Source organism: Oryctolagus cuniculus, chromosome 7 (genome assembly GCF_051225735.1).
Source record: "Oryctolagus cuniculus isolate XC-2025 breed Fujian yellow rabbit chromosome 7, ASM5122573v1, whole genome shotgun sequence".
Lineage (NCBI taxonomy): Eukaryota > Metazoa > Chordata > Mammalia > Lagomorpha > Leporidae > Oryctolagus > Oryctolagus cuniculus.
The window spans coordinates 109,375,637-109,391,384 of NC_142873.1; the positions used below are offsets into that span (position 1 = coordinate 109,375,637).

General features: G+C 44.5%; 1 protein-coding gene across 3 annotated transcripts in view; it reads right to left on the bottom strand.

Moving 5' to 3' along the window:
* The window catches only part of ROR1 (ROR family WNT receptor 1), a 420,372-nt gene that overhangs the window by 174,158 nt on the left and 230,466 nt on the right, over nucleotides 1-15,748 (bottom strand). For all 3 annotated transcript variants that reach the window (XM_008265125.5, XM_089300521.1, XM_089300522.1), the window contains exon 2: nucleotides 11,044-11,115. In XM_008265125.5, coding sequence (XP_008263347.3) covers nucleotides 11,044-11,115 — 72 coding nt within the window. The remainder of the gene's footprint in view (nucleotides 1-11,043; nucleotides 11,116-15,748) is intronic.

The following is a 15,748-nucleotide window of genomic DNA, read 5'->3' on the forward strand; positions in this document are numbered from 1 at the left end:
TTGACCATCCATGTTAGTCACTTAACACAGTGCATGGTATCATTGCATGGTACAAGGAGATATTATTCCTGATGTCCATATAGAAAAAGTGATGGAGTTGTGCCAACCCACTCAGAAACTTAACAAACGTTAATCCCAAGGTCAATCACTCTATCTCTATATGCATTCAAACAGGGCTGGGGCCTGAGCTCAGCCCTCTTACATCTATCATTATAAATTCCACACTCACAATGATAGACAAAAACAACAACAACAACAACAACAACAAAAAACCTCTAAAGCTCACCTTTTAAAAAGCCTGCAGTTAGCCCAAGAGCTTAAATATAAACCAAGGACTTCTCACTCCAAGCCCAGGGCTTTCCTGTATTACCTTAGAAAATGAAGGACTGAGATGGAGAAAGTTCTAAGTACCCATCCCTAGAAAAACCACCTGTTAGAATATTACAGAAAGAGTTGAACTGCAGGACAGATAAGCCTGGAAGGAGTCCAAGCAGTGGCGCCCACATTTTGTTGCATATTAGAATCACTGGAGAGCTCCTAAATCTCTCAAAGCACACAAGTCGCCTACCACACCAGGAAAGCAGAGCAGGGGTGGGGTGGGGTCACTCCAGACTTGGGCATTAGTAACTTTTTATACTCTTCAGGTGATTCTGGTTGGAAGGTGTCCTCAAACTTTGGTGGTCATCAGAATCACTCGAAAAGTTGGCAAAAATCGAGACACCTGGCTGTCTTAGGTGATCCTAATAATTGTCAAAGTTTGAGGACAGCTAAGCTATAGCACCTTTCAGCTCTCATGTCCTGATTTTCACAACTCATCCACTTCTTTATTTATTCAAACACTTGTACGAGGTGTTGAAGACTTAGGGATGCATACATAAGATGTAATTCCTGACCTCAAGTGCTTACAGCCTGGCAAGTTATCCTAACCCTCCTCAGAGCCCTCTTCGTGGCTGATGCTCCTTCTAGAACAGGAGATCCACGAGGACTCTGCTTGAACTGAGGATGCCCAGTAAATGAGTCTTGTATGAGAGAAGAAGAGGAGGAGGAGGGACAGGAAGAGTGAGTCTATATGAAAATAAGCCCTGCCTACAGTGTGTGAGGAGCAGGGGTGGTTACCTGCGGGAAAGGTGGGGTCTCCTTGGAAGCAGAGAAGCATGAGCAGGGTCTGTAGGGGTGACAGAGGGCTGGCTGGGGAGGGTGTTCTCATCACACGAAAGTTTGTGCAGATGCCTGAAACAGGGTGGGGAATGTTGAGTAGTTTGGCTTCAGAGCATAACCAGTAGGGGTGGTGGAGGAGAAGCAGTGGAAACTGAGGCAGCGGCTAGATGGTAAAGCACTTCCTTAGGTTTCTCTTCCCCCGCATTAGCCATGAGGCATCTAAGTCTGCAAGTCTTCAGGCAAGGTTGGATCAAAGCCATGGGTACAGGGCGAGCAGGGCTGCCTGTGACCTTTAAGAGCACAACCTCAGTCTGCAGGCTTCTGGAGGCACCTTCAGCCTAGCTCCAAAGCCACTTCTGGAATGGCGACACGAGGCAGTTGCTTCAGCAGGAGGCAGGTTAAAACCCAACCTAAAAGACAGACAAGGAAAAAGACAGCCTGGGAAAGTCAAGACACTTTCTCGGCCGCTTCCTGATTTATGAGTCCAAAAATGTGCCCTGTTTTAGCTAGGAATTGCCAAAAATAGCACAAAGGGAGTAAGGAATCTGAGACCTATAACAGCTGGTAGATAAATATCTATCCCAAATCTAAATGGTAAAACCAGGAGCACAAAAATCTCCACGTTTGCTCCATTGTTCTTCTGTCTCCACTGGAGCTGTGATTGCTGTGGGGGAAGGTGCTGGGCTCTGTGCTTCTCACATAGCCAAGTTGGCCATTTGCAGAACACCCTAAGGGTCTCACGCCTGTAAGTTGAATGTCCCACTAACAGCAGGTAGGGGAGGTGAGGAATGATATGAGGCATTGAGTGCCAAGAGCTGGAACTGGGACGACCAGCTGGAACAGCCACCAAGTATAGAGGCAGACCATCTCTGTTCTAGCCAGGGTGCCTGGCAGCAAGCTCTCTCCAGTGAGCAGGCTTTGAAGAATCAAGGGGACCATGGAGTTGGAGTAGGGGCTTTCCTATTAATTCACTTCTACCTATTAATAGAGGATAATAAAACAGCCCAGATACTAACCCTATACTTAGGTGCTATTATTACCATTTTTACAGTCATCTTGCTCTCAAACGAAATGATACCACTCCCCCCAAATCATTGCATTTTCCACTTCAAGTTAATTAGGACTGTTAGAGTTGCCATTGGCATTAGCCAGCTACACTTAACATTTCTCCATATCTGTACACAAATGTTCTTCAAAGCATTTTATACATATGCTCTGGATCCATCATTCATAATCTCGATGGTGAACAAGCTATTCAAGAAACAGGAGGCTTATCGCAAGCCCTGCCCTATCCTACTTCCTCACTTACTACTGCTATCATTTTCTCTCTGTGTTCTGACAGATTCCGTAGCCTTGTCTTAGTGGGTCCTTTCCCTAGAGTGAAGAGACTTGTCAAGTACAGAGGATTAAGAAGGGCTCGAGAGAGAGCTGCCAGGTTGGAGGGGACTGAGTTCCCTGTCATAGGCTTCCAGGCTGCATTCCAGGCCAAGGGAACAAGAGCCAGTTGTCAGCGACGAATAAAGCAGACATAGCAGAGCTGGCAAGACATGCCCCAGTTACACCCCGTCCCCTGCTTTCCTAGCAAGAAGGTGTTCTTCTCACTGCTTCTAGGCCTCGACTTGGAAAAATGTAAATATTGCTATAACACAGGGGTGGGGGAACATCCAGCCCTCATGCTCTACAAGGCCCTGCCAAGGCAACTGCAGACAGGACTCAAAATGCAATAAATCTATAGCAGGCTAATTTTTAAGTTGATAATTTTATATGGCCCACAAACAGTGTTATAAATATCCAAAAGGCCCACGGCAGAATAAAGGATCCCCATTCCTACTATAAAGGAAGAAACAACTGACAGTTGTGCTTAACATTGGACTTCAGAGAAAGTTTCTCTGAAGAGATGCAATGACATCAGGACCTGAGGAAGGCAAAGAGCATGGAAAGAGGATTCCAGGCCGAGGGAAGAGCATCTGCAAACTGCCCTTGGTCTGGGAAAAACTCGGCTTGCTGGAAGAACCCAAAGGCAGCTAGCTGGTATGGCTGCATATACCCAGCCCAGGACACAATGCAAGGTGCAGTCCAAGAGATAAAGGCCACAGCCGGGCCATCAAGACCTTATAGGAACGTACTCAGCTATTACCCCAAAGCTGGATTCCCTGATATGTCCTGTGGTTCCCTTGCTGTCCTCCAAATAAAACATTTTCAAATGATAATCCCTTTGGGCTTTTGGCTTTAACCCACAAAATTCTTCCTCACAGAAGAGAAATTACTCCAGTTAATGCCATTCTCTGAAAATTAATGGTCAGATAATAATCAGTAATTATAAGCTGCTACACATAAAATACTTCACATACTTTAAAGCTTTATATATACCCACAAACATATATAATCTGTTTTTAGAAAAATGTCTTTTATACAAGGCAGCTCTTAGAATGTCGAAGCTAGAAAGACAAGAGACCATCTCCTCACATGGCAAGGAGGAAACTCCGGGGAGGAGAGCAAACCAAAGGCCCCAGCTATTGCTTCACAGGCATAGCACTTTCCAATAGAAGTACGGGGTGAGCCACAAATGTAAGCCACATGTGGGGTTTGTAATTGTCTTGTGGCCACATTAGAAAGGGGCTGGCAAATATTTTACTAATGTATCTCTTAATTAACTCAATATATGGTAAAAATATTGTCATTTCAACATGTAATCAGTGTAAAAATTAATCACATGAAATTCTTTTTTCATTAAGGCCTTGAAACAGTTTTTTTTTTTTTTTTTTTTTTTGAGAAGCAGAGAGAGAAAGAGAGACTCCATTCATCTACTCCCCAGATAGCCTCAACAGCTTGGGCTAGATCAGGTGGAAGTGGGAGCTGGGGCCTCCTGCATGGATGGCAGAGAAACCCAAGTACTTGAGCTATCACCTGTTGCCTCCCAGAGGGCGCTGGAATTGGAGGTGGAACTGATGTTTGAACCCAGGCACTCTGATATGGGATGTCAGTGTCCCAGCAACATCTTAACCACTATACCAAATGTCCAGCCTTCAGGGTATATTGTACATTTACACTATATTTCATTTCGGACTGACCACATTCCATGTGGTCAATAGCCAGAGAGAGCTAGTGGTTACCGTGGTCATCCATGCAACATTAGAGCCTCATTGGGTGAGGCAGCCAGAATAAGGATTGATGCCTGCCTCTTTACAGATGAAGACCCAAAGCTGGTGCCGTGGCTCACTAGGTTAATCCTCTGCCTGCGGCACCGGCATTCCATATGGGCGCCAGATTCTAATCCCGGTCGCTTCTCTTCCAGTCCAGCTCTCTGCTGTGGCCCGGGATAGCAGTGGAGGATGACCCAAGTCCTTGGGCTCCTGCACCCGCATGGGAGACCAGGAAGAGACTCCTGGCTTTGGATCGGTGTAGCTCCAGCCGTTGCGGCCATTTGAGGAGTGAAATAACGGAAGGAAGACCTTTCTCTCTGTCTCTCTCTCTCACTGTCTGTAAACTCTGTCAAAAAAAAAAAAAATGAAGACCCTGAGGCCCAGAGTTTAACAGATTGGCCACTGTGCCAGCAGGGGAGCAGAGTTGGGACTACAGCACGGATTCTTCTTCAAGTGCTGTCTCCTCAGATCATGTTGCCCTCCTTTATGGATCTAGAAAGAGAACTGAGGACAAGAGGACTGCCAATAGTGTGCACCTGTCTATGCTGCAGACTGATAGGGTTTCTCCTTTATTTAATCCTTACTACAACCCTTTGAGGTCAATAGCGCTTGTCTCATTTTCCATACAAGGTCACAGAGGTGCCAAGTGCTTTGGTAGTTGATGATGGTAAGGTGACATCCTTTAAAGAAAACGAAGCTATCAATATTAGACTTGCTTAGGGTCCAAACCTGTTCAACTTGGGCAGCCTTAAATGTCACATGGCCACCTCATGAATTCCACAAGGGATTCTTGCAACCAGCTACCACTTTTAAAGATGGACACAAGACAAGATAAGGTCTTAGTGACCCCAGTCTCTGGAGGTTTATTTGTCAGCTTGCCAAGCAGCAAGGGGCCCGATCTAGTCCATTCCTACCTTGCTATCCTCCCCTCTGCCACTGCTCCAAATATATACAATTAGGAGCACAACAAAATGACTTGGCTACACCATTCAGACTAACTGAGAATCAAGCTTCCAACTACAGGTAGTCAATACCATTGCAGCGGACTGTGTGCCAAGCACACATCAAACAACAGCGATGACGGACGAGAGGAAGCAAGCAGCCCTGAACTAGAGAACTGATCTCAGTCCCTGGTGGTGACGCTCTGAGGGAGGGAGTGGGCCCTGGGCTGGGATAAGGACATATCTCTTTTGTGCGACCCTCCAAAGAGCTATCACAACGTGGATGTGTGCCCCACAGACATACTTGTCAGAGATCAGCCCGTGGTGACAGGCAGGCCCGCTCAGAGCTCTGATTCAGGTCACTCTGCAGCCAGTGCTCGTAAGAAGCAAGCTGTGCTCTTGCCTACTGTGTGTGAGGCTGCAGTCAGGTCAAGACAGGCAGTTCTCCGTTTAGAAAAGCCAGCCAGGACCAAAAGACCCGCACAGCGAGTCTGCAGGCACAGAGAACTTGGTGCACTTGGAAGCAGGCCTCAGAAGTTTTTTTAAGCAGTAGGCTCCTCCCTTTCTGCTACCCACGGGTGCAATTTCCAGTCCTTTCTCCAAAAGAAACATTTGGCTTTCTATAGAGAGCCTCTGAGATCTCTTGTGCCTGAATCTGGAAGAGGGGGAAAGAGGCCCTCACCATACCCACCCTAACACCCCCTGGGGAAGCTGAGGTTGAGCCCCTGTAGATCAATTTATTTTAGGCAGTACAGGCCTCTGAAGCATTTGTTTCAGAAATTACCCCCAGGACCCATCAATAGTAGCTTTCAAGGGCTCTTCCCAGGTGGCCTTGTCTCTTTTAAAATTCATTTCCTGCTGGAAAGGATAAACAGGTAGCTATTTAATGCCACTGACTGGCCTCCTTTAACAGAAAACTGGGGGCTGAGTGAGGCTGGGAAGCCAAAGTCGGGTGGGTAAATGGAACAGCATGCCAATTAATGGATTTTACTTTGCTGCTACTCCTCCATGTGCAAAACCTGCCCAATAATAGGAAGGATATGAATGCAAGGGAGATAGTGCACTCAGCTGGCAGGTTGGCCCTGGATCCTTGGACTTGACCTGGAGGCCTTGGTGGGAATCCTGGCACTGCCACTCACCCTGTGATGCTCAGTCAAGTCCTTTCACTCTCGCTATGAGCTTCAGTTATTGATCTGTTCTACCACACTGCAGGGTATGAGTTCAAACAATGCATACAACATAGTTAACTGGCACACACAGCATTTATGAATTGACACAGCTGAGATTTGAAGAAAAACAACTTAGAAGCATATTTCTGGGGCCGGTGCTGTAGTGCAACAGGTTAACATGCTGGCCGGAAGCACCGGCATCCCATGTGGGCCCTGGTTTGAGACCCAGCTGCTCCTCTTCCAATCCAGCTCTCGGCTATGGCCTAGGAAAGCAGTGGAAGATGGCCCAAGTCCTTGGGCCCCTGCACCCACGTGGGAGACCGGAGGAAGCTCCTGGCTCCTGGCTCTGGATCGGCACAGCTCTGGCCATTGTGGCCAACTGGGGAGTGAACCAGCGGATGGAAGACTTCTCTCTCTCTGCCTTTCCTCTCTCTGTGTAACTGACTTTCAAATAAATAAATAAATCTTTAAAAAAAAAACATATTTCCTTCCATATGCCAGGAAGGGATTGTGTTAGGCAATAAAGGCACAGTGATAGATAAGAGAGATCTTGACTTAAGAGAAGCTGGCACCAAACAGATAGTCAATATCACATAGTAACAGTTCTGATCAAGATCGACATGCGTAATATGCATATTATGCATAATATGCGTAATATCTGGGGAACTGTTGATGGCATGGACAATGGGGTTATGGAAGGATTTGCCCATTTCTGACTATCTCTCCCTCTAGAAGGTTTACCATTGCAGGAATACTGCCTGTCTTATTTAGCAGTATGTCCATTAGGGCCACTGTAGGGAAAGAGAGGGGTGGTGAGGAGATGTTAAGGTGACATTTAAGTGAAGAGGGACTAGACAAATGAAGATCAGCAATAAGGATGCCCAGTCTGAGGAAACTGCATGAACCATGCAATAGAGAAGAAAGAGAGAATGACACATTCAAGGAATTGGAGGCAGAGATCAAATAGTATAAGGACTGGGACTGAAATGGAGTATCAAGCCCCAGGAGTAGGTCTCTAACCACGACTAGGTACGAAGAGTCAGTAGGAGTAAGACCATACAGAATCTTGTTTGATAAGTGGCCCTTGCACGGGTGAGTACTCAGGTGTGGAAGGCCAGAGTGGGCAGCTGGTAGCATGGGATGACTTAACAGGATTTGACTTCTCTGCCCCCAACCCTAAAATAAACCTGCCATACCAGATTGCCAAAGTGCCCAAGATTTGTTAACTATCAAGTCCAAAAGAAGGACTATATTAGCCAAAGCCAGCTGTCACTTCTTACTCTCCAATTACTTTATCAGATTAGCTAGTTAGATGAATTTTCTCAACAACCCTATGAGGTAGGTACTATTATTATCACATTTTTCAAATGAGAAGATCAAAGCACAGCAGGTTGAGTGATCCTCCAAAAGTCACACAGTTAATAGGTAGTAGATTCAGAATTCAAAACCAGTCAGATTCCTCGGATCAAGTCCGATCTCTAATCCACTGAATTTTCTCAAATCTATCTTCCAGTTCATTATGTCTCTTTTCAGCTGACTGCATCAACTGTTTAATCCATTTGATGAATTTTTACTTTTCCTAACTTTATTTTTCAACCCTAGAATTTCTATTCAGTTCCTCTGGAATCTGGCTACATTTTTGGCCATATTATTCTATATTTGTCCTATAGGTTACATTTTCTCTTTCACCCTGAAACTTTTTTTTTTTTTTTTTTTTTTTTTGACAGGCAGAGTGGACAGTGAGAGAGAGAGACAGAGAGAAAGGTCTTCCTTTTGCCGTTGGTTCACCCTCCAATGGCCGCCACGGCTGGCGCTCTGCACTGATTCGAAGGCAAGAGCCAGGTGCTTCTCCTGGTCTCCCATGGGGTGCAGGGCCCAAGCACTTGGGCCATCCTCCACTGCCTTCCCAGGCCACAGCAGAGAGCTGGCCTGGAAGAGGGGCAACCGGGACAGAATCCGGCGCCCCAACCGGGACTAGAACCCGGTGTGCCGGTGCCCCTAGGTGGAGGATTAGCCTAGTGAGCCACGGCGCCGGCCGAAACATTTTAAATATGTATATTCTCTCAAATTGGTCTGCTGTCTTCAGTTCCTAATTTATAAACCCCTGCCTGTGTTACGTCTGCTGACTCTTGCTAATGGTGGCTTTCTCACCTCTCTTGCATGCATAATAATTGAAAGTAAACTCCAGCATCACCAAAAGTTTGTCATACTTATTTTTACTTTTCTTTCTTTAAAAAAAAGATTTATTTATTTATCCGAAAGGCAGAATTTAGAGAGAGAGAAAAGGCAGAGAGAGAGAGGGAGAGGGACAGGGAGGGAGGGGGAGAGAGAGAGACAGGGGGAGAGGGGGAGGGAGGGAGGGAGAAGAAAAGGGAGGGAGGGAGGAAGAGGGAGAGAGATCTTCCATCCGCTGGTTCACTTCCCAATGGCTGCATCGGCCAGAGACTGGCAGGTCCAAACCAGAAACCAGAAACTTCTTCCAGGTCTCCCACATGGATGCAGGGACCCCAGTCTTGGACCATCTTCTGCTGCTTTCCCAGATGAATTAGCAGGGAAATTAATCAGCAAATTAGGTCAGAAATGGTACCCATATGGGATGCCAGTGTTGAAGGCACCAGCTTTACCCATTATGCCACAATGCCAGCCCACTTTTTTTTTTAACCCACTGGGTTACTGAGACATTTTAGGATTGCCACTGTCAAGTCCTCATTATGTACTTAATTCCACACCAGGCAGAGGATTAACCTACTGCACCATGGCACTGGCCCCGTACTTTAATTCTTAATTAGAAAAATAATGCCCAGGTGAAATTTGGCAAATTGGAAAAAATGATCATGTGTGAGGTATAGAGAAGGAATAGGTTTTTTTAAAAAAGTTCTTTTGCACAGCATGGTGAATACAGCTAATAGCTGAATATTGTATACGTCAATTTTGCAGAGAGATCTTGAATGTTCTCATCACGGGGGATGTCACATGTTTGATGGATGGGTTGGCTGGCTTGCCTTGGTCATTCCACATTGCATTAAAAAATTTTAACATACTTTGTACTCCATAAATATGTACAGCTACAATTTTTCCAATATGTAATTAAAAAAGAAAAATCCTAAATATATCCTTTGATTTAAGATGAAAAGGCATCTCATTTCTTCCTGCCACCCTAACATGCCTACTAATGTATAAGTAGCAAAATAACATGTCTCATCAGAGGGCAAGTACAATTTCCAGGGAATATATTAGCAGACAAAAGAGAGCTGATCATAAAAGGCAATTTTTGACAATAACTTTTCAGTTCCTTTCACCACTATAATAATCCCAGATCCAAGAATCAAGTCTGAACTGAAGTAGAAACTCTGTAAATGTGTTGGTCATATTTGCACACACGTGTAAGAGAGGCCCCTCACTAGACAAAGTATGACATAATTTCACACATATTTATTGAGGATGTCCTATGAACAAAAGTCTGCATTAGAGTGATGAAGAAAACAAAAAGCAACATAGAAATCCTACCTGCAAGGAACTTCCAGGCTCAAGAATGAAAGTGAGATAGACGGATACATGAATCACCATGGTGTAATATAGAAAATGCTGAGGGGAGAACAGAGAAAAGCAATATGGGAGCTCCAACGAGGAAAAGGCCACTTTCTGCTGAGGGATTGGACAAGCCCGTGGATAATAGGGAATTTATGCCCAGTCTGAAAGGGGCAGTCACTTACAGCCTCCCAGAAGAGAAAGAATAGGTGCTGGCACAAAAGGAAGGGCCATGCCAGGTGAGAAGAATGCCAACAAGGGTCGGGGACAGAGAAGCATGTGGATACCTTGAAAGCTTCGCGCAAAACTGAGTTAAAAAACAAGTTTATTTCGGTGTCCAAAAATTTGAAATCCACGCAAAGTTCTTTTCATAATAGACATTTTCCACAAACTTTCTGAAGACCCCGGGTATCAGAAGAAATAGAAATGTGGCTAGAGATACATAAAAGGCATAGCGAGGACTACAGGAGACTACAGAAAAATAAGACTGGAAAGGCAGATTGAGCCAGATTGCAGGGACTGTGAGTGCGATCTGATTGACCACTCCAAGATACAGGATCTCTGCAGAGTAGCCGATGCTTAGCATACAGCGGGGCCTAATTAATAGGAAACAATAACCTCGAAGCAGGAACCTGCTCCCCACGTGCACACAGGAAGCTGCCATCTGCACACACAGGCAATTACAAACATTCCAAATACTCGGTCCTGAACCCTGCAAACACATCAAATACTCATTGTAAAAGGTCACCCAGCAAACAGCTCTGATCAATCCTGGCTCAGGCTGAATCAAATCCCCTAAATAAGATCCACTAGAGGCAGTGTCAAGAAGGTCAGAAACCACCCTATTCCACATCTTGAAACATTTTTACCATGTGGAACATTTTAGAGGAAGAAGGGAAAGGAAAGGGGGGGAAAAAACTCTCTAGAAATAATAGAATTCCAAGTAATTAAACGTTAAGCAAAGTAAGCTAGGAATTTATTTTGGCCACCACCTCCCTGTAGTGGTCTGAAAACCAGCAATCGCAAAGAAGGCCATGCCAGGATTAAAAACGGAGTTCCTCACCTCCCTGCCCACCTGCCCTGTGTGTCCCCCACTGTGTATACCTTTGTCGAGTTCACTTGAAATGTTCCATGATGAGGTAGGCACTAACTCAGCAGTGACGGACAGCTCTGTTTCTGAAAGGAGAAAGACAAGGGCATTATTAAACATACTAACTTATGGGCTGTTAGAAACATTACAGGACATTTCCAAAGGGCCTGCCTTCAGAGAGAGACCACTGCGATCCCAAGGCTTATTAAATTGGATTGGCTGCTCCAGTTACTAGAGACAGGCGCCTGCATTTTAGAGACCAACCCATGGGTTACTAGACAGATTTGAAGACTCTACTTTAAAACACTGGTTTGCAAATTAAAATGACAAATATTACATTAACAAAAACAAAAACAAATTCCATTAACAAAGCCACAGAGCTCCTTTTCTTGTTAAAAAAAAAAAAAAATCTTAGACTAAGCATATGTTCAAGAGTCTAGTTGCCCAAAATCAGAACACCATTGCCCCTGCCATGGATTTCATTGGTGGTTGTCTGTGAGTGGGTAAGTATTTGAATGCAGGGAGTTGTCTGTGATAACTGTAAAAGTAACTTTCAAAAACATCATGCATTAAGACAAACATGCAAATCAATAACTTAAGGGATAGATAGTACTCTAAGAAGATTTTTAAAAATTTGAAATAGACTGTAATATATAATGTTTTGTTGTTTGTGAAAATTTAAGCCATGATATTATCCTATTAACATGTTTTAATAGGGTTACACTAACTTCCCTTTCAGCTATGTCTGTATACATACACTCCCACACTCACTCACTGTGCAAGTAATAGAGAACACAGTCATCAGATATATGGCACACATCCTCTCAATCCAGTGCAGATATCATTAATCAATTATGGCTCTTTTGGCCTATACACCTGAGCTCTGCTATAGGCTTTTGATTTTTTTTAACATAGTGTTCTAGGTAGCCAATAAAACTGGGTATGCTTTAGAATGCAAGATGAACTGTAATATGTGGAAAAATCAGAATTCAAATTAAGGTCTCTTTGACCCTACCACCCACACACTTCCAAGCAACCTACGCTGCCTAGAACTCAAGTCTACGACACCTGTATTTGTCTTCACTTTACCTCTGGCTTCACCTTTGTACAAGGATAAGCACATGTTCTACATTTCCTTTTTCACGGATGGTGACTCTGTGCCAAGTGCCCACAGAAACCACACATCTTCATCACTGACTGAGCTTTGCCAAAGACAAGATGTTTACCATGGAGACCTTGCAAATGCCCCTGCCTGGTCCGCCCACCATGCAATACTAGAGACAAAGGGGCTATTTGCTTTGTACAGATCTCCTAGGCTGACCTCTTCCCTTGGCCTACAAGCAGGTGGGGGAAAAGTGGACAAACTACACATACGCTCCCTATTCGTAAATGCCCCAGACTCCTTCTACATCCTGAACCCAAACCAGCAGAGATTCCTCTAAGGGCACCTGAAGTCAGATGGGCAGCACAGCAGGCATCTAAAAGCATATAACATTGGTAACCATGAGACCAAAGAGAAAAACTGACTCCATTAGGAAAAACTGCTTAACACAGAACTACAGGGGAAGGCAGTACTTCTGTTAGCAACCTGCTATGGTTCCAGTGTGGTTTGTCCTCCAAAAGTCCATGTGATGGAAGCTTGACCCCCAGTGAAATGGTATGGAGAGGTGGTGGAAATTTTGAGTTGCACAAACTATTTTTCTTTATAAAGGACCCAGCCTTAGGTACTCTATGATAACAACACAAAAGATTGTGACACAGCCCCATATCCTAGGGATGGATACTTCATGTAGTGACTTCACCTGTAAAAGTGAATTGTCCACACTTTGGTGTTCTCTGAGTATGACTCCAATTGCAGGTCCACCCTGACCCCTACCCTGCTGCCACTTCCCTCAGCTTTCTCCATAATGATAGCCCTTGTTTGCAGTATTCTGGACTATTGTGGCTCACCTTACACAAAGGCTCATCACATATTCTCCCTCCTAGACTTCAGGGAGCTTGGGAATAAAAGCAAGGCTGCTGAGGTGGCATTCCATGCAAGGAAGCAAAGAATGGGGAAGTGGCAGGATTAAGACAGACTTTGACAGCTTTTATATTCAATATTTTCATAGCTTCATCTCACTGCTGCTAACAGTTACATTGCCAGAAATACAGGTCTCACTTTACAGTATTAACTTTATAGAAAGTTAGCTTTCTGTCACTTGGTTTTTCCAACCTGAGTTTGAATTGCTGATTGAACATAATTTGGGACCAATGACAAATGAATACATTTTTGGCACTACGAACAGGGAAACTGTTCCCTGTGTGTCCCTGGACACCAATTACCACTCAGTTCTTGGTCAATAGCAAAGATAATTTCAATCTGCAAGTCCATTAAGCAATTATGCTGATTCTCAGGAATTTTATCCTCAGCTTCAAGATCCATTCCTTTAGATAACCACGTGTTCAGCTTCTTAGATAAAATGATAATAAAAACAGATAAAATATTTTGACATGTGAATGACTTTCCTGAAAAATATTATTTCTTGAGACCACTTTTTTTAAAAAAAGATTTTTTTTGGTGAAAAGTTTAATATGAGCAACTCCTCTCACAAAATGATAATTATTAATCTGTTGTGTTTCCCTGAACGGTGAGTGAGAACAATTAAGCATATCTCAACTTGAGCTCCGTCAGTCTCATGATCACCAGCAAATCTGGAGAGAAACAGACACTGGTCCTGACTCTGCAGGGTCTCTTCTGATGGATTCCATGCCTTTCCTATTCTCACTCTGGCAAAAAGATGAGACACTTCCAGGTAGGCTCACTACCGGACAGCAGCCTCTCTGTATAAAAGCATCGCAGTGATAGCAAATAAATATGTGCCAGGCAAGAGGCAGATAATCTAAATTAAAATATTAATTTCTGCCACTTACAAATATTGTGGTCATGAGCAAGTTCTCAAACAGCTTTTGACATCTGTTTTCTCCTCTGTAAAATGGAGATAATAAAAGCCATCTCAGCTTTCTATGAAGTTAATACTGTAAAGTGAGGCCTATAATTCTGGCAATTTAACTGAGCAGCCGTGAGAAGCAGCCGTGAAAATGCTGGATGTAAATGCTATCAAGGTCTGTTGGAGTCCCACTGCTTCCCCATTCTTTGCTTCCTTGCCTGCAATGCCTCTTGAATGGTCTTGCTTCTATTCTCAAGCTCCCTGAATTCTGGGAGCTGTACCACGTGAGCAGCCTTTTTATAAGGTGAACCGCGGTAGCCCAAAATCTTCCAAAGAAAGACCCAAAAGGCTCCTGCGTGGTGCCCAGCTTCGAGTGGAGACTCGAAATCTTCTGTGCCTGCTCTGCTGCCTGGTCAGGCGGATGGCAGTCATCCTCCACGTGGCCATACTCACAAGCAGACAGCTGCTTACTGTCTGCATTTACAAAACTGCATTCCCCATGCTTTCACATGCTGCATCAATCGAGGCAATCTTTTCATTCTGTGAGGTTTTCCTGAATTGGTCACCGGTTCTCTAAGAACTTAAGTGTTTATATGTGGTTTTCTCCCATTCAAGCCAATCAAGAATGTTTCAGGAAACTACAGACTCTTTCTCTACCTTGGTAGGAGGGCAAACCTCAACTGCTCTCCTCCCAGTGTGATCAACGGCAGCTATTAGCTCTGCAGTTTCTCTGGTGATTGACTTTTGGCATTGACTCTGTGCACCATAAGGTTTTGGTATTTAAGTCTGAACAGTGGGAGTATTATTTGGAAGGAAGAGGGGGGAAAAAAGAAACCTCAAAATCCTCCTCATTGATAAAAGTCTGTGCTCTCTGAAAGGATTGCTGGTTCATCTCAGCAGTTGGCAGGGAGAGACCCCACACTCACAGGATGCAGAAGTTCTCCCAGGAAGCAGTTGGTCATGCCTGCATCCTGCATGCCTGGTCCAGTGACACAGGAAGTAACACGGGCATCCCATGCACTCAGGAGACTGGTGACCGGCCCAGTGGCCTCAAAGGATGAGTGTAAGAGAAGCAGGTGGCTACGCCATTGCCCTTCGTGATCAGAATCACTGAATCCTATTGGGTGGGCCCTGAATACCCAGGACTTAATTATCAAATTATAGTCTTTGGATCTGTAGGATTTTTTGGGTATATCATTATGGGAACATCTGGGGGAGCAGAGGACAAAAGGACAAGGCTCTAGGCCCTCCTTCAAAAGAAACAACTCTACTTTTATCTGTTTTGGGTGTTTAACTGTTGTGAAAAAGGCCCCAATGCTTTAAGTTTAATTATGTTACAATTTCCTCATTTTATAAGAAAGCGAGACTTACTCTAGACAAATGGCTTTGCCAAAATCACAGAAGATCTAAGACAGAGCCAGGCCTAAGAAATGGCTTAGAAATAAACACAAGCTGACCTCTCATGGAGTCTCATGTTCGTCTGCCTGGACCCCTAAGATACAGTATGCATCCTCAGAGCTGAGTTCTGAGACACGAAAGCAATTCCCCAGCAGCCAGGGTCAGTCCCACATGTTCTTGCTGTGTCAAAGAAGGTCTCTGTGGGATCGTTCGGGAGTGGGTAAGGGGATGGGGAGGCAGACACGCTGGCGGCCCTGACACTTCTGGCAGGTAGCATTATTTTAGACATTATTTGGCAAAGGCTCTTAGCTTTGTTTCCTTCCTCTTGTTAGTGGAAGTGGAAATGCTCCTTCACCAACCTCTTCAGGACAGTAACAGTCTTCAATGCAAG